Genomic DNA, 23,086 nt, shown 5'->3' on the forward strand with positions numbered 1-23,086 from the left:
TAACCTAGTGTGCTACCTGGCACACATTATGTTCACCTTCTGGAGCTCTGCTCAAGCATGCAAGGGAATATGGGTGGGCAACACCAGATCCTGTGATTGGCTGGCAGCACGAAGCCTTAGCATTGGCCAGGCATGTTATAAATACTGGAAGCCTGGCCAAGAGAGCAGTGTTCTTCTTCCTGAATTTCAGGTGCAAAGCTTTGCAAAGCATCTCAGCTGAAACTGATGCCCCCAGTTTCAGCCCCTGACCTCAGAGATTCAAGTTTGGAAGGAGACACACTCTAGGTCAGGGGTGGTGAACCTCAGGGTTCAGGGGTGAAGAGAGTCAGGAGAGAGGGAAGACTGCCACAAAGGGTCTCTTCTGTACCCTAAGTGCCCAATATCCTCCTCCATTTTCACAGCTCCAGATCACTCTGGCTGAATCTGACTCAATGGGGTGATCAGAGGCTGTTTCAACCCATCCATGGACCAGCCCCTGGTAGCTTCAGGATCCAGGATTCATCCAGACTGGATGCAAAGCCCTAGATCTAATCCCTAGCTCCATCTCTCTGCTTTGTAGCCACCACTAGTAGTCCTCAAAGCAAAGCCACTGAGATTAATGGGAATAACTGAATTCCATTCATCTCTGTAGGTCTTCTCTGAGAATGACTTAGAGCGATAGCTCTTGTTATGTCACCCGTGTGATGTAACATGCCAAGGTCCACTGCTCCGGTCCACTTCCCCTTTCCCAATAGATGGAGCATCTTCCATTTAAGCTGCCACCGCCCCCTTGGAAACTGCTCTCAGAGGTAAAAAATTAACCGGCCCGAAACTTTTATACAAAGTGCTGGCTTTTCAAAGCATGTGGATTGGCCAGGAGGGTCCTATATACTGAAGGCATCTTCTCAGCATCAACACGTAGAGGCCCTGTTCTTAAATTCTCTTGGGAATAACGGAGAGCTAGAGAGAAGAGCAATATTATTGATAGGTGAAGAGAAAAGCAAGGGGCGACAACGGGCTTTTGGTGATTTCAGGCCACGCCATCTGGGAACTGTGGATTGCCACGTTGCTGCCTTCTGAAATACAGGAGGCCAGTTCTCTGTAAACTCCAACCAGCGTGCAGAGGCTTGAATCCCATCAGGGTCTCCTGGGAGCCCCTCTCCTCCAGGGAACTCTACTCGGCTGACCACCAACACCACCATGACTTTTGCAGATATCCTGGACAACCTGGGAGGCATGGGCCGCTTCCAAAGGATGTCCGTCGCCTTCCTGGCCATCCCTCTGATGTTTCTGGCCAACCACAACCTCCTGCAGAATTTCACGGCAGGGATCCCCGAGCACCACTGCCGGCCCCGCATCACGGCCAACCACACCCGCCATGCCAGCAACCTCACCCAGCAGCTGGGAGCCGAGAGCTCCCTCCGGATTTCAATCCCGATGGATGAGAAAAAGCAGTTAGAGAAGTGCCGCCGCTTCGTCACCACCCAGTGGCGGCTTCTGGATCCAAACGCTACCCTCCCCAGCAACGCCGCGGTGGACACTGAGCCATGTGTCGATGGGTGGACCTACGACAGGAGCATGTTCACCAACACCATCATCAGCGAGGTGAGAGAGAGCAGCCCTCTATCTGGACCATCCTTGAGAGAGTGGGGTTGAGGATAAGTGGCTGGGAGGTCCATTGTGCAGTGATAGAGCACCTGCTTGGAGTGCAGAAGGAGTGTGCCCTGCCTGAAACCCTGGAGAGCCACTGCAAGTCCACTACATGGACCAGTGGTCTGATTCAGTAGAAGGCAGCTTCCCAAGCTCCTTTGTTAAGAACCATGAGGTCTAGAATCTTAACTTTTTTAAAAAGGAAATGGAGCATATATTATTTACATACAGAAGGTCCCTGCTTCAATTCCCAATGGCACCTGGAAAACCATTGCCAGTCAGTGCAGCCAGAGTTTCCCAAACCTGGGTCTCCAGCTGTGGTTGGACTACAACTCCCATCATCCCTAGCTAGCAGGACCAATGGTCAGGGATGGTGGGAACTGTAATCCAAAAATAGCTGGAGACCCAAGTTTGGGAAACCCTTGTGTAGACTATATTGAGCCAAATAGACCAATGGTGTAACTTGGTGTAAGTAAGGCAGGTTCCTGTCCTGCCATGGACAAATGAGGCAACAGTTTTTCATAGAGATGAAAAGAGTCATAGTGCTGGAGGATAGGCTTGCGTTCACGACTTCACCCTAATTTGCACTTCCCGAAACAATATGCAAACCCCTAAGCAGCTGTCCTTCAAAATTCGCACTTCTCCAGAGATTTAGATGCTGTTCACTTGCCAAATAACGTGAACAAAAATATGTGACTTGGGGGAAGGCGCACATAAAAATCTATCCGTTAGCAGAAAGAGCATGCAATATTGCATTATATGAGGAAATTGCTTGCAAAAATGTGTACATTGGGCAAAATTACACATATGTATATTAGAAGAGAGAGTCACACCAAAATGCTGAATTCTAAAGAGCCGTTTTAAAAGACAAAAGAAATCAGAACAGATGCTCAATCAAGACTGAACATTTTATATTTTTGGCATAAACCTTGTGCAAGCAAATCAGTTTTTGTCCACCTCATTAAATTTTGTAGACCCAAAGCACCTTATAGCAACGGATCTGTCAGGGGTGTCAGCTATAACAGCCAGAGGTTCAGAGTGTGTGGAGTCAAAATGTAACTGCGAAAGGGAGGGATTTCTTCACATCTGGCACATAATGCTGTGGCGTTTTCCAAGCCTAAGAATCTGTATTTCAGTGTCTACAAGTGGGATCTGTAGCAAAATGTCCAAGCTTCATGCCAGCCATGCCCTTTCCTCAGAGATCCCATCCATTCTGCATTGGCTCCCAATACATTTCCAAGCACGATTCAAAGTGTTGTGCTGACCTTTAGAGCCCTAAACGGCCTCAGTCCAGTATACCTGAAAGAGCATCTCCACCCCCATCGTTCAGCCCAGACACTGAGGTCCAGCTCTGAGGGCCTTCTGGCGGTTCCCTCACTGCGAGAAGTGAGGTTACAGTGAACCAGGCAGAGGGCCTTCTCAGTAGTGGCGCCCACCCTGTGGAACACCCTCCCATCAGATGTCAAAGAAATAAACAACTATCTGACTTTTAGAAGACATCTGAAGGCAGCCCTGTTTAGGGAAGTTTTTAATGTTTAATGCTGTATTGTGTTGTTAATATTTGGTTGGGAGCTGCCCAGAGTGGTTGCGAAAACCCAGCCAGATGGGCAGTGTAATAATAATAATAATAATAATAATAATAATAATAATAATAATAATAATAATTATTTCCCAATATACCCTCCAAACATCAGCTAGCATGCTAAGTGCAAATTGGACTATTGGGGGGGGGGTGTTCCTCTGAGCCAGATTCCTCCCTCCTTGTGCATGGATTTTGGATGCGTGAGAGAGTGATGTTACTATTAGTAGGTAGGATGAATCGGTAGCATCAGAAACATGGACATCAAATGTTAGCACCTATCAGTAAATGTACAAACTAATAAGCAGCTTCTTTAAATGAAGACTCCCCTAAGTTACTCCTTATCCCCTTTCAGCACTCTACCTTGTTCACAGTTGTATTATCTAAAGGGGGGTATTTAAGTATGATAAGGATTGTAATGAGTAATTGTTTTCAGCACCTTTTTAATGAGTCATTGTTTTCATTGCCTTTGCCTAAAGCCTGAAGTTCACCAGTCACATAATTTTTCCTCTGGGACACTGGAAACAGATTCTGCGAGGCACTGAAAATAGTTTTCCAGGCTCAGAAATTAAGCCCCGCTGTGAGGCTTCCTCAAATGTTATGTCCACCTTTGTTCTCACACAGTCTCTGCTCCCCCCCCCCCTCGATTTTTAGTGGGATTTGGTGTGCGATTCCCGGACCCTGAGACAGATGGCCCAGTCCATCTACATGGCCGGAGTGCTGATCGGATCGGTGCTGTTTGGCAACCTCTCGGACAGGTGAGGTCCAAGGCCGGTTGCCATGGCTACGAACAACAAAGCTGGATGGATCCCACCCCCATTCCCCAGTTCAATCTGTGGGGGTTGGTTGTCCCCTTCCTCTGGGGTATAATAACAGCTCTTGAAATCAATGTGGTTGGGGTTGTGGGTGAGGGATGTGGGCGTGGCCTGTTGTGTGGCCACCTGGGTCAAGGGGTGGAGCCTAAAGCAGGTATTATGGTGAAGCCATCAGGCCCCAGCGATGCTGAAAGTTTAAACTCTCTGCAAGTCCAAATGCCTCTAGGAATCCTAAAGAGCTACTATGGGCAGGGACGATGGTAGCCCAAAAAGTGTGATAGAATTCTACTCAGTATTGATCCAGAGCAGATTCCAACGTATAGTTAGCAGAGTAAAAACTTAACCACGTTGCAGGATTGCCCCCCAAAAATAGTCCAGAGGTAATTACTATTTCATCCAGCAGAGCTTTACTGCTACTGAAGGCAAATAAGCATAATGGTCACAAATCCAATACATTCAGGATTGGCCCTGTCCACAAGAAATCCAGTTGCAACAGACTTAACTTAAACTTACAATAACTTATAATAAGACTAAACCTTAACACTATACAGTGGTACCCTGGTTCTCAAACCTAATCCATTCCGGAAGTCCATTCCAAAACCAAAGCGTTCCAAAACCAAGGCACGCTTTCCCATAGAAAGTAATGCAAACTGGATAAATCCGTTCCAGACTTTCAAAAACAACCCCGAAATCAGCAATTTAACATGAATTTTACTATTTAACGAGACCATTGATCCATAAAATGAAAGCATCAAACAATGTACTGCAGTCACACAATCAATCAAGCAATCAGTAGCTGAACTGGGTTCCACACAGTGACAAAAACAACAAAAAAGAGCCACAAAAACGCAAAATAAATTGCAAAAACAGACAGACCTCAGCATAACACTCAAAACAGAGCACGTTCGGCTTCCGAAAAAGTTCACAAACTGGAACACTTACTTCTGGGTTTGGAGTGTTTGGGTTCCAAGTTGTTTGAGTACCAAGGCATTTGAGAGCCCAGGTACCACTGTATACAGAACACCACACCAGAGATAGAAAGAGAAAGTGAAACCCAGGCTCCTTCTGACCATTCTTTTATAGTCAGCATGACCTTGACAGAAGAGATAAGAGGACCCATTTAAACCAGCTGTACTCCTCTTCTCTCAAGGAATAACCCAAAAATCAGGAACCTTCTGCTTGCTTCTTTCACACAAAGAAGCTTCCAGAACCCTCTTGAATTAATTAGAGTAGGAAAGATCATAGTAGTAATTAGAGTAGGAAACACAACAGGTCAATACTTTCTGCACTAAGAAATGCAAACTGGCAAAAACATCAGGAGGGTCCCATCCCTGTAGTGAAAAAGGGAGACGGGCCGTAGCCCAATGGAAGAGTATCTGCTTTGCACACCTGAGTTCCCAGTTTCATCCCAGGTGTGTTCAGGTGGGGTTGGGAAGCTCCCCTGCCTGAAACCCATGGAGACAACAGTGAGCTAGATAGACCAACAGCATGATGTGGTATATAAGGGAGTTTTTTTAGGCTCCTCTTAGCTTCACATTAATACATGTTCAACCCCATCATTTAGGTTTGGCCGGAAAGCCCTCATCGTCTGGAGCTACCTGCTGATGGGGGTGGCGGGCACCTTCACTGCCTTTGCGCCAAACTACAAGGCTTACTGCGTTTTCCGCTTCCTGTGTGGAATGGCCATGTCGGGGGTAGCGATTAACTCCGTCTCGCTGTGTGAGTACTTCAACGCTCCTCTCTCGCTGGCCGAGTCCTCAAGCAGCCTTTCACAAGCCGTAGCCCCCAAGGCCTGTCTAACTGGCCGCTGTGACTCTCCTCAGACACCTCTCCCGTTTCCCTAGGCAATACCTTTGCCTGGCCCTGAGGGGTTTTTGCCTGGAGGGAACATGCCCTTGCACTCTGACAATGCCTCTTGCTTGTGGATAGTTGGTGGAGCATGAGACTCTTCATTTTAGGGTCATGGGTTCGAGCCCCACATGGGGCAAAAAGATTCCTGCATTGCATGGGGTTGGGCTAGATGACCCTTGTGGTGCCTTCCAACTATAGATAGATAGATAGATAGATAGATAGATAGATAGATAGATAGATGATAGATAGTTTTTTAACATATCATTTTCAACAGTTATTAAACATACTTTTATATCTTATACAATTTTTTTTACTTCCATCAATCACATCTGAAAATTTTCCAATCTTTTCCACTTAATTTACATTTCTTACTTTCACTATTACATTTAAGTATCATAACTAATGTCTCTCTTCTTTATCTTCTTTGCAATATTTCATATATTCCTCCTTACAAAACTTCTTGTAGTCCTACTAGCGTAATTTGTTGATTACAGTTGCTCTTCAAATAGTTGGTATATTTCTTCCAGTCTTCTGTGAATCTCTTGTGGTGCCTCCCAGCTCTATAATTCTATGATTGTCTGGATGGAGAATGGAGAGGGTGTGTGTGTATTTAGAAACAAGCCTTCTTTTACAAGGGAAAAAGTTTATATTTTAACTGTACTAAGCCAGAACTTCTACACACTTTATTTTTGTATTTTGAAACATTTCTCCCAATTTGAAAAGAACAACCTACCCCTTTTTAATTTACGTGACTATAACAGCTCTGTGTTTCAGTGCCCTGTCCACTCAATCAACTCCCATGGCACTTAATCAACTTGAATTTGAGTCAGCAGCTCAGGTTCAAAGGTGCATCGTGGGGAGAAGAAAACGATATCCTAGCTAGGCAACCAATGTACGACTCCTACCCTGAACAGCAAGAATCGCGGCAAGAAAGTGGTCCACATAATTGTTACCTGCGCACTTCTATCATTTTTACTCACCCTGCTCCTCTGACATTGGTTGCCAACCTGAAAAAAAGCAGCATTTTTAAAAAAATGTATCCTTTTCTCCTTCCCCAGGCATGGAGTGGATCCCGACCAAGTACCGTGCCATTGTTGGCACCATCAATGGTTATGGCTACACCTCTGGGCAGTTCATCCTGGCTGGACTGGCGTACGCCATCCCTGGCTGGCGCTGGCTGCAGCTGACAGTCTCCCTGCCTTTCTTTGTCTTCTTCCTCTACTCCTGGTAGGTCAGTGTGGTCTGCTGGCAGTGGCGCCACCAGGGCAGGACTTTGGGGCACAGAAGCCCTAAGCTCAGGAGCAGGAGGGCTCAGGCCGCCCCGTACATCAGGGCTGGCTTGACACATTCTGCAGCAAGTGAAGTAATACACAGGGCTGGGTCCTGCTCGCCACAGGTCCCAATCCCAAACACTGAGAATGGAAGGTGCTCCAAGCTCACTGGGTTACTCTGCATTTTTAAATCGGTCCCAGTATATCCTTCCAACAAGGGTGGGAAAACATTTCAGTCCAAGGGCCACATTCCTTGTGAATGACTTCCCTGGGGCCACATGACAGTGGTGGGCGGGGCCAAAGGGAAAAGAGGGCACGGTAGCAGGTGTGAATCTTACCTTTCTCCAGGAGGTATATTTCAGCCATGCCAAAATCAGATGTCTCCATCCAGGCAAGCAAGAGGCACAATCACAGTTTGAGGACAAATTCTAGCAGGCAGAGGCAGTCAAGGAGTGGTGGGACGCAGAGGAATGGTGGGAGGCACAAGCTGGGGAATCCCCAAGGGAACCCCCAGGGGAAGAAGGCTCAGAGCCCGAGGAGTGGTGGTGGGATGATAAGAGGTGGACGGAGGGAGCAGACAGGGAGGAGGAGGAGGTGTCGGAAACAGAAGAGGTTGCAGGGTTTAGTGAGCAGGGAGATTCGGTGGCAGAGACAAGTCCAGAATTGGAAGCAGCAGTGGAGGGAGCCCAAAAGGCAGAGATGAGTCAGGCTGGTGAGGAACTCAGGGCCTCTCTCTCTCTCCTGCTGCACCAAGCTCCCCTCCCCCGTGGTCTTCCAGGACCAGAAGAGGTATGAAGAGGGAAGAGCAGAGAGAGGCGCATTGGTGTAGTCTCAGATTGTCTGGGAAGGATCTGGGAGAGGAGGGGACTTAGGCAGCTGTGGGAAGGCAGAGACTTTCAGCCTCCACAACTACCTCATAAAGGCAAGCCCAATGGAAAAGAGTTGCTGTGCTCATTGGGCCTGGCTCCCCTGAGCAGGCATTTCTTCTGATAAACAGTTAACTGCTCCCTGCTCTAGCCATTCCTTCCTTCCCTCAGAGAGCTACTGAAAGAATCCCCTTTCCTTGTGTTTGGTCTGCAGGCTGTATGTGGAGTCGGCACGATGGCTGGCAATTTCAGGAAAACACGAGCAGGCAGTGAAAGGCCTCAAGAGAGCCGCCCAAATAAACGGGAAGAAGAACGAAGGAGACAAACTTAGTGTGGAGGTACATCACGCTGGGGTTGCAGGACAAGGAAGAAATGCAACTTCTTGCACAGGCACAAAATTAGGAAGCAGCCGTGTGTGCAACAGCCCTAGCAAACTAATCAGTAGAGTTCAAATTCAGGCCTCCCATCCTGAGACACCTGAGGCCTGGCTGCAGTTGGCTGTGATGGAAAGGTACTCTGAGCATGCTCAGAAGTATTATTTCATATATCCCTAGGGCTCAGCCATTTCAGTTCACTTCATTCAGTTATTCATTTTTCATTCATGAGTGTTCCCAAATAAACTCCTATTTAGTGGGAATGTGCTAACCATGAGATCGTTTGGCCATTACGAATCCAGCTTGGGAGGCTGGCGAGTCCCTCATTTGCCAACATATTTTAATGCCTTTCAACTATTTCATTCCACTTTTAATTTGTGTACCACCTTTCTATATATGCTATGCATTAGCTTGCTAGATTAAAATTTGATTTCCAAAGCAAAACGCTTTGCTGCACAGCTCAGGTTCATTGTCAGCCAACTTGTGTCGGGAGCTGTAAAGCATTTCATGCCCCTGTTTTCTCATTCTGCAACAAGTCTTGGGAGACAAAGTGTCGGAGGATTAGGCTCTCTGTGGCCATGGGCCAAGATGGCTATGTTCTGCTTCCACAATTAGGGGCAGCATGTCTCTGAATGACAGTTGGTGGGAATCACAGGTGAAGAGAGCTGCGACTGTGCTCAGGTCCTGTTTAGGGGCTTTCCAGAAGAGGCGTCTGATTGGCCACTGGGAGAACAGAATGCTGTCTTGGATGGGCCTGATCCAGCTGCAGGGCTGCGTTGGTGACTTTCTGTTCCCTGCTTGGTTTATCCCAACTTTGCTCTCTTCCTGCTCAGGTTTTGAAATCCAGCATGCAAAAGGAGCTCTCCTCTGCCACCAAAGCCAGCCACGGCATGGCCGACCTGGTGTGGACACCTGCTATTCGCAGAATCTCTTGCGGGATCTCCCTTGTCTGGCAAGTGCCTTCTTTTCTTCTTCTTGCTGGGGCAAAAAAAAAGGAACACAAACTTTGCCCCCCCCCCAAATGCAATGTTGGGGACTGGCTGGATAAAGAGGAGCACTAGGAGGTTTCAGCCGAAGAACTCCCCCAGGAAAACAGCAGAGAAGGACGGCTCACAGCCAAGATTGTGGTGATGGGACTCTGGAGACAGGTCAGAGATGGAGGGAGGCTGGGAAGCGCAAGGAGCAACAGGCTCGAGGGAAAGAGAAGAGCCTGAGGCAGAAAGCCCTTTGAGAGCAAGACAGGGTGATGATGATGATGATGATGATGTTGATGATGATGATGATGATTTATTTATACCCCACCCATCTGGCTGGGTTTCCCCAGCCACTCTGGGCAGCTCCCAACAAAATATTAAAATACCGTAATACATCAAACATTAAAAGCCTCCCTAAACAGGGCTGCCTTCAGATGTCTTCTAAAAGTCTGGTAGTTGTTGTTCTCTTTGACGTCTGATGGGAGGCCGTTCCACAGGGCGGGCGCCACTACCGAGAAGGCCCTCTGTTTGGTTCCCTGTAACTTGGCTTCTCGCAGTGAGGGAACCGCCAGAAGGCCCTCGGCGCTGGACTTCAGTGTCCGGGTAGAACGATGGGGGTGGAGACGCTCCTTCAGATATACTGGTACAAATATACGGGTACAGAGAGAGAGAGAAATCAGGCCCTGGACCTGAAAGAGAGAAGGTGGAAAGGACAAAAGCTGCACCAGCTTTGCAGCAGCTGCCTGGTCCCTCTGTGTTGAGCGTCCCTCCCGCCTTGACTCCAAGGCCATGCAGGGCTTTACATGTAGCTGAACAGAAAGCTCAGGAAGCCCGAGGTCCCACCAGAGTTTGAGCCAGTTTGGGAGACGTCCAGAGGAGGAGATTTAGGTGGAAGGAGGAGGGGCCAAGAGCTAGTCTTGGCAACGTTGCCACTGAGAGCAGCCATGCCTGCGTGCTCCCTGCTTGTATGCTATTTTCTTGAATCAAAAGCCAGCTTTACTTTTGAATCTCTGTTCTAACCTGCCAATGACCCAGCCCTGACATGCAAGCAAACAAATAGGGGATGCAAAAAAAGGGGGGTGGAATAAGGAGAATGCAGAGGGGCTGAATGAATTATTTGCATCTGTCTTCACAGTGGAAGGTGTAGGGTGGATGCGTATAGCTGAACTATCTTTCTCAAGAAGGAAGTCTGAGGAATGGGCCTTTTCAGTGTTGGCTCCTGTTTGAGCAATGCTTCCCCAAGGGAAGCATGCCAGGCACCATCATTCACACATCTCTGAATTCTGAAAGGCAGTTCTCCAGCCGGGTAATGCGTACACACATGCATATTACTAGGGCAAAGTGCGCACTAAAATGCCTATATTAGTGAAAATCATATACAACTGTATTCTCCAGGGGGAAATTGCTTTATGAAAAGTGCAAAATCACATACAAATGTGACTCTTGGGAGAAATCCACACTAAATGGCAGGTGAATTTTCGCAAGATTGCTTAAAAATAAAATAAAAACTGCAAACTGATATGGAAATGTGGAGAACAGAATTTAAGATTGGAAAGAAAGAACTGTCAGAAACTGAAATCAACAGATTATTGGGATCCATTTCAGACAAGACAGGAAGAGCTTTTGCATTGTTGGGAAGCAAGGAAGTTGGGGGCGTGTTGGTTGAGTATCCTGACTTGTGATCTGTCACCCCAGGTTCTCCACCGCCTTTGCCTATTATGGGCTGGCCATGGACCTGCAGAACTTTGGCTTCAACATCTACCTAGCCCAGCTGGTCTTTGGTGCTGTTGACTTCCCAGCCAAGCTGGCCTCAGTGTTGACCATCACGTTTGTGGGCCGCCGATTCTCCCAGGCTTCGTCACTTATCCTGGCAGGGCTTTGCATCCTGGCCAACATCTTTGTGCCTTCAGGTGAGGATCTTGTTATGAGTGCGGCACAGAAATTGGTTAGTGCAAAGATATAGTGTCTCCCCTCCCCACTGGCCTCAATCCGAGGCATAAGAAGAGACCTGGTGGAACAGGTCAATGGTTCACCCAGTCCAGCATCCTGTTCTCACAGCAGCCAACAAGATGCTCCAATGGGAAGCCCAAAAGCAAGACCAGAGCAACTCTCCCTACTTCCAGTTTCCAGCTACTGGTGTTCAGATGCATATTTCCTCCAACAGCAGAGCTTCAGCATAGCCATTGTGGCTAGATGCCATTGGTAGCCTTATCCTCTGTGAATTTTTGCTTCCAACTGACAATTATCTCTTACTTCTTAGATCTGAGCAATCTGCGAATGATTTTTGCTGTGATCGGCAAAGGCTCCCTTGCAGCCTCCTTCAACTGCGCCTACATCTTCTCCGGAGAGCTTTTCCCAACTGTGGTCAGGTGGGTCAAAGGGAGTCCTGGAAACCTACAATGCAAAATTCAGATAACTGTGAATTTTGAAGGATAGCTGAGTTTTGGTTTGTGTATTGTTTTGAAAAGTGTGTTTAAGGTAGAATTGCCTTTAAATGAAAACAGAACTTCTCCTTCATCCCCATTGAAAAGTGTGGAATTAATTAATGAGTAACAGGAAGACGTACAAACGCCTCACAAGCAAGTCATGGTGAATGCATTGTTGTATAGTCTCCCTGCCAAGAAATCAGAATGAAAAGTTCAGTAAAGCTGTCTAGCTGCCCCTTAAGCTTTGTGTGAGCAAATCAGGATGACTGCTCAACAAACAGGTCATCTGGAAGAGCCCTGCATTTTTATTTTGTATCGTGTGATGCTGCCCTAGAAAACTCTAAGCAAACTGATGGTCCTGCAATCCACATTGAAACAAGAAGCTTTAGAAAGAGCTGAAAACTGCAGATCTTCACGTCCGTTTCCTCTCCTGCCACAGGCAATCAGGGATGGGCCTGGGCGGTACCATGGCCCGTGTGGGTAGCATGATAGCCCCTCTGGTGAAGATGACTGGGGAAATATTCGCACCGTTGCCGCTGATAATCTATGGAACAGCCCCCATTATCTCTGGCATTGCTGCCTGTTTTCTACCAGAGACCCGGAATGTCCCACTTGCAGAGACAATTGAGGAAGTGGAGAGACGGTGAGTTTCAAGATATATCTAACGCTTTGGGGAGGTTTCTGCCCTGGTGGCCCTGCCCTCAAATTGGGCTGGCTAAGGAAGAAAACAGGGATGCGGGAGCTCCTGTTGCTCGGTCCCTGCTCCTGCCAACCTAGCAGTTCGAAAGCACATCAAAGTGCAAGTAGATAAATAGGTACCACTCCAGCGGGAAGGTAAATGGCATTTCCGTGGGCTGCTCTGGTTTCGCCAGAAGCAGCTTAGTCATGCTGGCCACATGACCCGGAAAAACTGTCTGTGGACAAATGTTGGCTCCCTCGCCCAGTACAGCAAGATCATAGAATCATAGAATCATAGAATCATAGAGTTGGAAGAGACCACAAGGGCCATCGAGTCCAACCCCCTGCCAAGCAGGAAACACCATCAGAGCACTCCTGAGATATGGTTGTCAAGCCTCTGCTTAAAGACCTCCAAAGAAGGAGACTCCACCACACTCCTTGGCAGCAAATTCCACTGTCAAACAGCTCTTACTGTCAGGAAGTTCTTCCTAATGTTTAGGTGGAATCTTTTTTCTTGTAGTTTGGAACCATTGCTCCGTGTCCGCTTCTCTGGAGCGGCAGAAAACAACCTTTCTCCCTCCTCTATGTGACATCCTTTTATATATTTGAACATGGCTATCATATCACCCCTTAACCTCCTCTTCTCCAGGCTAAACATGCCCAGCTCCCTTAGCCGTTCTTCATAAGGCATCGTTTCCAGGCCTTTGACCATTTTGGTTGCCCTCCTCTGGACACGTTCCAGTTTGTCAGTGTCCTTCTTGAACTGTGGTGCCCAGAACTGGACACAGTACTCCAGGTGAGGTCTGACCAGAGCAGAATACAGTGGCACTATTACTTCCCTTGATCTAGATGCAATACTCCTATTGATGCAGCCCAGAATTGCATTGGCTTTTTTAGCTGCCGCGTCACACTGTTGGCTCATGTCAAGTTTGTGGTCAACCAAGACTCCTAGATCCTTTTCACATGTACTGCTCTCAAGCCAGGTGTCACCCATCTTGTATTTGTGCCTCTCATTTTTTTTGCCCAAGTGCAATACTTTACATTTCTCCCTATTAAAATTCCTATTAAAAGATGAGTGCTGCAACCCCAGAGTCATTCACGACTGGACTTAACTGTCAGGGGTCCTTTACCTTTACCTTTAAGAAAGAAAACAGAATTCTATATACTACTCAGAGACACTTAAAAAACAACAACAACCCCCTTCTTTAACTGACGAATTTATAAGACTTTTAGGCTGGAATCCTATACACATTTAAAGATAAAGGGACCCCTGACCATTAGGTCCAGTTGTGGCCGACTCTGGGGTTGCGGCACTCATCTTGCTTTATTGGCCGAGGGAGTCGGCGTACAGCTTCTGAGTCATGTGGCCAGCATGACTAAGCCGCTTCTGGCGAACCAGAGCAGTGCACGGAAATGCCGTTTACCTTCCCGCTGGAGCAGTACCTACTTATCTACTTGCACTTGATGTGCTTTCAAACTGCTAGGTTGGCAGGAGCCTATACACATTTAGTGAACAGTAAATGCCTTGTGGGATATCTTTGGGAGAAGAAAAGGCGAAGCAGTAAACCCTACACAAATCCAGAGTGGAGTCTCTAAGACGATTAGATAAACATGCCCATCTCCTTCCGCCATTTCCGCATAGGGCATGATCACTACCTCCTGTATTGCTTATTTCTGTTCATTCGCTTTTACTTTTAAGGTCAAGACCCCTCCGAGAGGATGAACAACAAATGAAGGTTCTTCTTGCCTCCACCAAGTCTGATCCCATCAAAGATGGTAGCTAAGAAGACAAAAGACATAGGGGCTTTTTCACTCCACCCTCACCTGCCCACCCCAATCTTCAGTCTTCAGACCCCTCCCCAGGTCCTCTAAAAGTTAAATCTTAGTGGGGAGGGAAGTGATGGAAGCGGTGGGATATGCATACACTTATGGTACAGGCATGTAAATTTATTGTGCTCGCGTGGACACAAAATGTCAGCACACTCTTTCCAGTCTTAAATTCAGTTCTCCACATTTCTGCATCAGCGTGCAATTTATTTATTTTTCAAAAGCCTGCTTGAAAACCCATCAGCATTTTATTGTGAATTTATCCTGATATACACATTTTTTTATTCAATTTTGGCAAAATAGATAGTTTTTGCAAAGCAATTTTCTCCAATATAATGTGTTTTTGTACGCTACCTTCACTAATATATGCATTTTTACGCACATTTTGCCCAAGTATATGTATTTTTGTACACATCACTTGGCTGGAGAACTGAACGGCAAAATTTGGAGAAGTGTGAATTTCAAAAGGTGGCTGTGTTATGATTCACGTACTGTTTTGAAAAGTGTGAATTAGAGTTTGTCTTTAAATGCAAACTGATTCAGTTTCCTTCCCCATCCCTTATCAGAGATGATGGGAGTTGTAGTTCAGTAACATCTGGAGGACTGCAGGCTTCTCACCTGCCAAAGCTGTTCAGGGATACACTTTGCAACTTGACTTGACTCCACACTAGGCAGCCTCTGACTGAACTAGAATTCCTGCGGCAAGTTTGATTCTGTGTGTCTAGGGCTCAGTTGGAACCAGGGTTTCCTCTCGTACCTGGTGCGTAATTAACAGAACAAAGTTTGGAAGATTGCCAGTTGCTACTGATGAAAATGGTTACTGTGCTTATTGTATTGTATACATCTGAGATTTGTGAAGAAATGTCAGACTGTATTTTCTGCATCCTGTGGCCTTTGGGCCCCACTGTTTACAGTTTTCTCTATACCTATATATATGTGTGTGTGTCGGCCATGCGAGGCTTTTTCAGGCATATGATGCCATAATAAATGTGTTAGCCTTTAAAGTGCCACAAGGCTCTTTATTTCATTTTGCATTGCTTTGCTTCAACAGAACAACAACGAACAAACCTATGGTCATGTAAAGCATGCTCAATAAACACACAAGACGTAAGCGGCTGTGTTCTTAGATAAATAAAGTATACTATTCATTGTATCAAATTATAAATTTCAGCAGAAGTAACTCATAAAGTTCAACAAACAAACGAAGCAGAAGATCCAGTGGATCATAGAATCATAGAGTTGGAAGAGACCACAGGGGCCATCAAATCCAACCCCCTGCCAAGCAGGAAACACCATCAGAGCACTCCTGATATATGGTTGTCAAGCCTCTGCTTAAAGACCTCCAAAGAAGGAGACTCCACCACACTCCTTGGCAGCAAATTCCACTGTTGAACGGCTCTTACTGTCAGGAAGTTCTTCCTAATGTTTAGGTGGAATCTTTTTTCTTGTAGTTTGGAACCATTGCTCCGTGTCCGCTTCTCTGGAGCAGCAGAAAACAACCTTTCTCCCTCCTCTATGTGACATCCTTTTATATATTTGAACATGGCTATCATATCACCCCTTAACCTCCTCTTCTCCAGACTAAACATGCCCAGCTCCCTTAGCCGTTCCTCATAAGGCATCGTTTCCAGGCCTTTGACCATTTTGGTTGCCCTCCTCTGGACACGTTCCAGTTCAGATCATTCTCTAATCAGTTCATGCATAAGGTCCATCCATGTAATGGTGTCTATTCCATAAACTCCAAACCATCCACATGAAAGGTTGTTACAGTTCCACAAAATCCTCTCACAGAGTCCAAGACAAGGATTTCCGGAATATTGGCCTTGTTCTGCCGTCCTGGGCTTCATCAATAGTTAAAGCTCATATGTGATATTACAGGACATTGGATCTTATGGCATAGTAGTAGCTTCAGTCAACAGACGGCATTTTCGATTTGTACAGCTACTCCTCTGGAAACTGTGATAATAAATCCGTTAAGATGTCACTGGACTCTTGGCTCAGTCTATGGCAACAGCCCTTGGTGCTTTGGATAAAGGGCTGATCTAGACAGAAACATAGAAAGGTGCTTGATATGGAGGGCTGCCGCCAAACTGGTGGACTGTTGTTTTGGTTGGAAATCACTGGGGAATACCAGTTAATCCTGAAGTCCCATGTGTGGGGGGAACTACAAAGAAAAAATGGCTGGGGGGAAAGGGTGCGAGGCTTGACTCACTCTTTAGCAAAAACAGTCCCTAGGAGAGTTGAAAACACAGATCTATGCAACATTTGCAAAGCATGGGAAATATACATTGTTGGAGCTTTAAATAAGCCACTATTTTAAAAAATAATAATACTGATTTTATATATTTTCATGGTTCAGAAGATAATTTTTGAGAAAACAATTGTTACAACAGTAAGCAACAAGAAATTTGTCCTGATAAAATTACATAATTTTATCATGCCACGTGTTAAAGTTTCATTTGATTACTCCAAGAGATCATGCCACATTTCCCCATGAGTGCTGGGTGGATTCCTGCCAAGGTCGGAACAATTTATGTATTCAATAACATTTGCCATTTTATAAAATGTGCGAGTATTAAGCAATTAAAATTCTCCTCCCCCCCCCCCCCGCTTTTTGGAGTGAATAGACCATAAACGTTAGCAAGTTTAAATGCTTTGCTCATGCATTCTCCAATGCTACAGCAGAAACAACACAGGTAACATCATCTTCAGAAGTACAGGCAGTCTCTCCCCCCCCCCTTATGTGGGGGTTACATTCCGAGGCACCGTGCGCATCAGTGAAATTGCGTATAATTGAAACCTACAGCAGAAATCCTGTCTGCCAGGATACCTGATAATGGTCATTACCTGGGCAGCCTGGCCATTCTTTTGTGATGGCTAATACTTTAGTTCCTGAATTGAGGTCACAGGCTCACCCTATTCATACACAAATACACCCCTAAGGCAGGATTTGTAAGCAAAAGACAATGGGGAGGCTTTTCCATTTCCTTCCTTCTTGCAGAGAAATATTTGAGGTCAATTTGGGAGAATCAAAATGGCTTCAGGATTGCTCTCCTGTACTATTTCAGACACGTGGTTTATATACTTATGCATGTGTTTGCCTTGTACATTTATGAACATTTAATTTATATTTGAGACCTCTTCCTTGCAGTTGTGAGCACTTTTGCAGAGCTGTATAGACACCAAATTAATGCCCATCAGCACCTCCCATCAAGCACACACCAAGGAAATTATTGGTTGCCCTGTAAATTGAGGGCATGCACCACCCCACATGCATCACCCAGAAAGGATAAATTCATAACCTTTTCCTCTGAAGTAATAGGTTTTTATGAAGGTTTTTTTATGAATGGAAAACCTTGTTTATGAATGAAACTCATGTCAAATGACATAGTAAAACCCAAAAGTGAGCAGTGTTTGGCCCACACCTCACCCCAGCAGCCACCTCCAAAGTCACACAGCCAGGAAACTAGGAAACCCCTCAACTAGCTGCGAATGTCTTACCAGTTGGAGAAGGTTGCTTGTCCACAGAAGAGGGAACTGTCGTTTGCTTATCAAAGAGGGGAATGTGGGCAAGAGCAAGAAGAATAGATCTGGGAGGGAGAAGGAGATGTGGGTGTTTAAATGCCTGGAGAGGGGAATAAAATGTGTCTGAATTTGAATGGTGGTTCAAGACAGGCAATTCACAAAGTATTGTGATTGACAAGTTCTGAAACTATGTACTCATGTGTGCTCCGGTGTCACTAAACACCTCCTCTTTCTTTGTGATGTTTTCATTACATTTTGGGTGGTCTTTCTGACAGTGCTGGACAGTTTCCTTTCATTTTAGCTGGCTGTCAACTCTGTTTCCTTCCACTGACCAATAGCAGACCTTGCAGGGTCTCCCTTGAGAGAGCCCCATTTTTCGTGACATGTGGATGTGTCAAAGGCAGAAGGGTTCACCGTGCAGACTGAGCGTTGGGGATTCATGACGCGACCTCAGTGGGAAGCATCCCAGACCAAGCGAAGGGTGGAAAAAGTCTTACCAAACACCCAGAGCAGCAAACGATTCCCCCCCCCCGGATCTGCACAGCCCCCATAAATAAAGCTTATTGTTGTGATGTTTTCTTTGATACCAGGAATGCAAATGACTTCAAGGGGAAAAGTTCATATTCCAGGCCTGACTCAGCTCATTCCTCTGCCTGTTACCACCATCTCGCTCAAGTTCGCTGGAAGTGAATGTGCACCCCTCCCTTTTCACTAATACTTCCATTCTTAGGAGATGTGGGTCTAATGGAACCGACTAAGCCGTCTGAAACTCAGCAGGAGCTTAATCAGAAGCACAGAAAAACAAGCCCCTCTCCAGAGCCTTTTCGTCGAGCTCTGGCCTTTTCAGCCTTATTCTACCTTTCGTTCCTGCAGGCAGAGGGGGGAGAGGGAAAGGTGCCCTACTGGTTCCTTCGTAGGAACTGCACATAAGCGGCGGCGCATTTCTGGGTGACCTTGGAGCAGGCTCAAATATGAAATGCACACGCAGGAGGGCAGAGGTCCTGTCTGTTTGCCCATCGGCAGGAGGCATGGGAAGTGTCCTTCTTAACTGTTTCATTCCTTCGGTGCAGCTCCGACCACTGCAAAGGAAATCAGCCGTGGAATCATTTTGACAGCCACCACCGGGCCGATTCTTGGAGGTTTCCATCTCTACGTTTTAGCAAGTCCATTTGTGATTTGCACCTCCAGATCGCCAAGCAAACACCTAACGTTTGCAAGAATATACCGGTATATATATTTTCTCCTTCCCCTGCTGCCATTGCATCTACATCGGCCAACGTGCCTCGTCCGATTCAGCCGGGCCCGTCCTGCGTCTCTGGGCCGCGATGACTTTTGCCCAACTTTTGGATCAGGTTGGTGGCATGGGCCGTTTCCAGGTCCTCAACGTGCTGCTGCTTTGCTTCCCGATGGTCCTCATGGCAGCCCACAACCTCTTGCAGAATTTTACAGCAGCCGTCCCCGGGCACCGCTGCCGCACTGGCATTAACAGCACATGCGGTGGCAGCAACATCACCGAAGGCGCAGATTGTCGGGATCCTCTGAGAGCCTTCATCCCGACAGACGGCAACCAGGTGCTGCAGAAGTGCCGTCGTTTCGTCACCACCCAGTGGCACTTCCTCGAGCCCAATTCCACGGAGCTGGAGAGAACAGAGGCAGAGCTGGAGCCTTGCCTTGACGGCTGGACCTACGATGGCCAAGTCTTCACGTCGACCATTGTGACAGAGGTAGGGAGGCCTTAGGTGAGGATCAGCAATGCCTCACCACATTTTTTGGGATTGGATTGGTACTCAAGTGGGATTCTGGATGCTGGATTTGTGTAGATCGGGGGGAACTTGCTGCTAGACTACAGTCCCTGGTCTGGGGTGATGGGAATCACAGTCAGTGCAGAAGTTAAGTGTGTGGGAAGAGGAGCTGGGAAACCAGGGCGCAAATCCCCACACAGCTGGGTGACCTTCAGCCAGTCACTCTCTCTTAGACTGGCCTACCTCCCAAGGTTGTTGTGTGGAGAAAGCAGGGGGGGGGACGCATGTTTGGCCCCTTGAGCTCCTTGGTGGAAAGGCGGGATACAAATAATAATTAAATAATCTGGAGGGTCCCCAACAATGATGCAGATGACTTCCTGTAACAATTTTTTTTCACAAATAAAGGGGGGGGGGAGATAGGCCACATGTCCACATTCAATGTGAAATATGACTATGCCCAAGATTGATTTTAAGGGAGCAATGTTGAGTAGCTAAATTGTGATTATCTATTTGCAAAAGTTTAGTGATTTAAATAATCCTACCCCCTCCTGCAAAAAAATCCCAAAAAACCACCCTCTCCTAATCCATCATTCACGAAAGCTCTCTGTGAAGAGTCTCCATATAAATATGGGGGGGTTGGGGGGCGTCTATTCTTCAGAAGTGGAGGACCAGCTTTGCAGGAGGAAAATCCCAGGTTCTGTATTTGGGGTCTCCTGCATTTGTCTAAATTCAGCAATTTCCTACTCAACACAATTGCCACAATACAGTGGTACCTTGGGTTAAGAATCTAATTCGTTCTGGAGGTCTGTTCTTAACCTGAAACTGTTTTTAACCTGAGGTACCACTTTAGTTAATGGGGCCTCCCACTGCCGCCGCGCCGCCACCACGCGATTTCTGTTCTCATCCTGAAGCAAAGTTCTTAACCTGAGGTACTATTTCTGGGTTAGCGGAAGCATCTGTAACCTGAAGTGTCTGTAACCCAAGGTACCACTGTTCTTGCCAACGGGATTTAAGGATTAAAGTTTTTGCAGTAAAAACTGCCTCGGCCACCTATGGTTCTAGGAATGCCTTTTGGAGCTGTGGAGCTTGAGCGCACACCATCTTCTGTGTGAGATGGAAAGTTGGAAAAGGAAATGGAGCTTTATAGATACATATCCCAAAGTCAACTTTTCTGCTTCGCGTTTCGGAAAAGCCAAGCGATGGTGATGCTTCTGTGTTAACCGCCTTCCCCCCCCCCTTCCGCAGTGGGACCTGGTGTGCGACTTTCGGACGCTGCAGCAGATGGCCCAGTCAATCTACATGGCGGGGGTGCTGGTGGGTGCGGTCGCATTCGGCGGCCTCTCAGACAAGTAAGGCGTTTCGCGCTTTGAAAGCACGTCGCGAATACACGTCAAAGCGGTTGGTTCTAGCTGGGCCAAGGAATCCTTTGTTTGTTTGTTTTAAAAAATCATACTAGATTAGTAGAAGCAAAATGGCAAATGGCGGGTTGTGGGGACAGGGGTGCCATCAAAGGGGGGCTGGGGGCCAGGGCCCCCCCCATATTTTCAAGGGAATTTCGTGGCAATCCTCAAAAGGATGAGCCAGGATGAAGAGTCTTTGCCTTGGCACATCCCTTTCATGAAGCTAATCTGGCTGTTTGGGGCGGGGGGGGGCATGATGGGCCAAGTCTGCCTGGCTGGGTTGGGAGGGCGGCGTATGTGTGATGTCATGCCATGCCCCCCCCCCCCATGTTGGGGTCAACTCAGTGTCCGTGTGTGCAGGGAAGAGGACCACTTTTTTCCTAGCCAGAAACTGACTTTCCCCCAGTCCCAGAGTCTTATCCGGATTACAGTGGTACCTTGGGTTAAGAACTTAATTCGTTCCGAAGGTCCATTCTTAACCTGAAACTGTTCTTAACCTGAGGTGCCACTTTAGCTAATGGGGCCTCCCGCTGATGCCGCTGCGCGACTTCTGTTCTCATCCTGAGGTAAAGTTCTTAACCCGAGGTACTACTTCCGGGTTAGCGGAGTCTGTAACCTGAAGTGTCTGTAACCTGAGGTACAGACTGTGGGCTCAGGGCCAGTGAAAGTATCCGACTCTGGGCTCATCTACATTTTAATTTGCCCCGTAATTTCTTCAATTCGTCCCATGATCCTCACAGGTTTTAGTTTTATCCTGCCACTTTCCTTGGGGAAACCCAAGGCGATGGGTGGCAGCGACATGTAAGGGCGGCTGGCGGCAAGATGCCCTGATTTGCCCTCCCAGGATGTTAGTAGCTATGGTGTGTTCAGTGGCGTAGCGTGGGGGGTGCGGGGGGGGGCCAGCCGCACCGGGTGCAACATCTGGGGGTTAGGGTTAGGGGGCGCAAATCCACGGGTTAGGGGGTGCAAATCCATTGGTTAGGGGGCGCAAATTACTTGCCTTGCCCCGGGTGCTGACAACCCACGCTATGCCACTGGGTGTGTTCTCTTTCCATTCTCCAGCCATTATCGCCTTGGTGCTTCTACAGTAGCTCTGGGGTGGGAAGCCTCAGCCCCGGGGGACAAATTCTGCCCTCCATGACTCTTTTTTTGGCCCTCAGGAGCCTCCCCAGCCAGACCCTCCTTGAGTGTTTATGCCTGGCTGGAGTGCACCCTCAAACTCTGATACTGCCTCTTGCTTGTCTGGGTCAAGGAGAGAGAGGTGTGTGCAGAAACCGGCCCGCTGTACAAATATAATATTTGCATTCCTTGCTCCTCCCACTTTTGCCTCTGGTCCTGCCCACCACAGGCATGTGGCCCCTGGTAGGTTGCGCAGAAGGGAAGGTGGCCCTCAGGCTGTAAAAGCTCCCCCACTCCTTTTCCAGATCATTCTTCCATTCCCACCGCTTCCAGATTTCACCCACACAGAGACCACCACCCTGTCTATAACAAGACTCGTTCCTCCCCGGTTTAGGTTTGGCCGGAAAGCTTTGTTGATCTGGTCCTGTCTCCAAATGGCTGTTTCGGGGTCCTGCGCTGCTTTTGCCCCCAGCTTCACAGCTTACTGCATCTTCCGCTTCCTGTCAGGAATGGCTCTCTCAGGCATTGGGCTGAACTGCGTGTCGCTGTGTAAGTAAGTTTCCTCTAGTGGCTGGTTCCAAGACTTAAAACATTAGCCAAGCATGCTGCAAATCTGCCCTGAGGCCTCTGGGCATGTGCAAAGGGCATTGTTCTCCCATTAATCACAGGCAGTCATATCCACCAAAGGCAACCAGTTACAGATGAGAGAGAGTTTGAGTCTTGGAATCTTTTTTCAATTGTTGTTTTTCTGAGAAAATGGCCGCCTGCACACACTGCCTTTTCTTACAATGATATTAAATCAGGGGTCCCCAACATGGTGCCCTTGGGCACCCAGGCACCTTTGAGGACTTCCCCTGGAGCTCACAAAGCCTCTGAGCCCCACCACCACCACCACGCAGGTACTGCCCCCTGCTGGAGAAGGTAGTTGCCCCTTCGAAAGGTACCCCTTTGAAGTTGGAAATGTTCTGTCATTTCCTTGTTCAGCTCTATTTTTCAAGCCTCTGATTAAT

At 47.3% G+C, this 23,086-nt stretch overlaps 1 protein-coding gene across 1 annotated transcript in view; it reads left to right on the forward strand.

The window, feature by feature from the left end:
- Window positions 1–1,179: 1,179 nt before the first annotated feature.
- The window catches only part of LOC309329765 (uncharacterized protein), a gene marked incomplete at its 5' end in the record, with an annotated part of 34,277 nt that continues 12,370 nt past the window's right edge, over window positions 1,180–23,086 (forward strand). The window contains 13 exons of the mRNA XM_081840776.1: window positions 1,180–1,584; window positions 3,863–3,966; window positions 5,588–5,742; window positions 6,933–7,101; window positions 8,226–8,349; window positions 9,219–9,337; window positions 11,055–11,269; window positions 11,620–11,728; window positions 12,225–12,428; window positions 14,163–14,239; window positions 19,022–19,539; window positions 20,803–20,906; window positions 22,471–22,625. Coding sequence (XP_081696902.1) covers window positions 1,180–1,584; window positions 3,863–3,966; window positions 5,588–5,742; window positions 6,933–7,101; window positions 8,226–8,349; window positions 9,219–9,337; window positions 11,055–11,269; window positions 11,620–11,728; window positions 12,225–12,428; window positions 14,163–14,239; window positions 19,022–19,539; window positions 20,803–20,906; window positions 22,471–22,625 — 2,458 coding nt within the window. The remainder of the gene's footprint in view (window positions 1,585–3,862; window positions 3,967–5,587; window positions 5,743–6,932; window positions 7,102–8,225; window positions 8,350–9,218; window positions 9,338–11,054; window positions 11,270–11,619; window positions 11,729–12,224; window positions 12,429–14,162; window positions 14,240–19,021; window positions 19,540–20,802; window positions 20,907–22,470; window positions 22,626–23,086) is intronic.

This window comes from Podarcis erhardii (assembly GCF_964252035.2).
Source record: "Podarcis erhardii genome assembly, chromosome: 15".
NCBI lineage: Eukaryota > Metazoa > Chordata > Lepidosauria > Squamata > Lacertidae > Podarcis > Podarcis erhardii.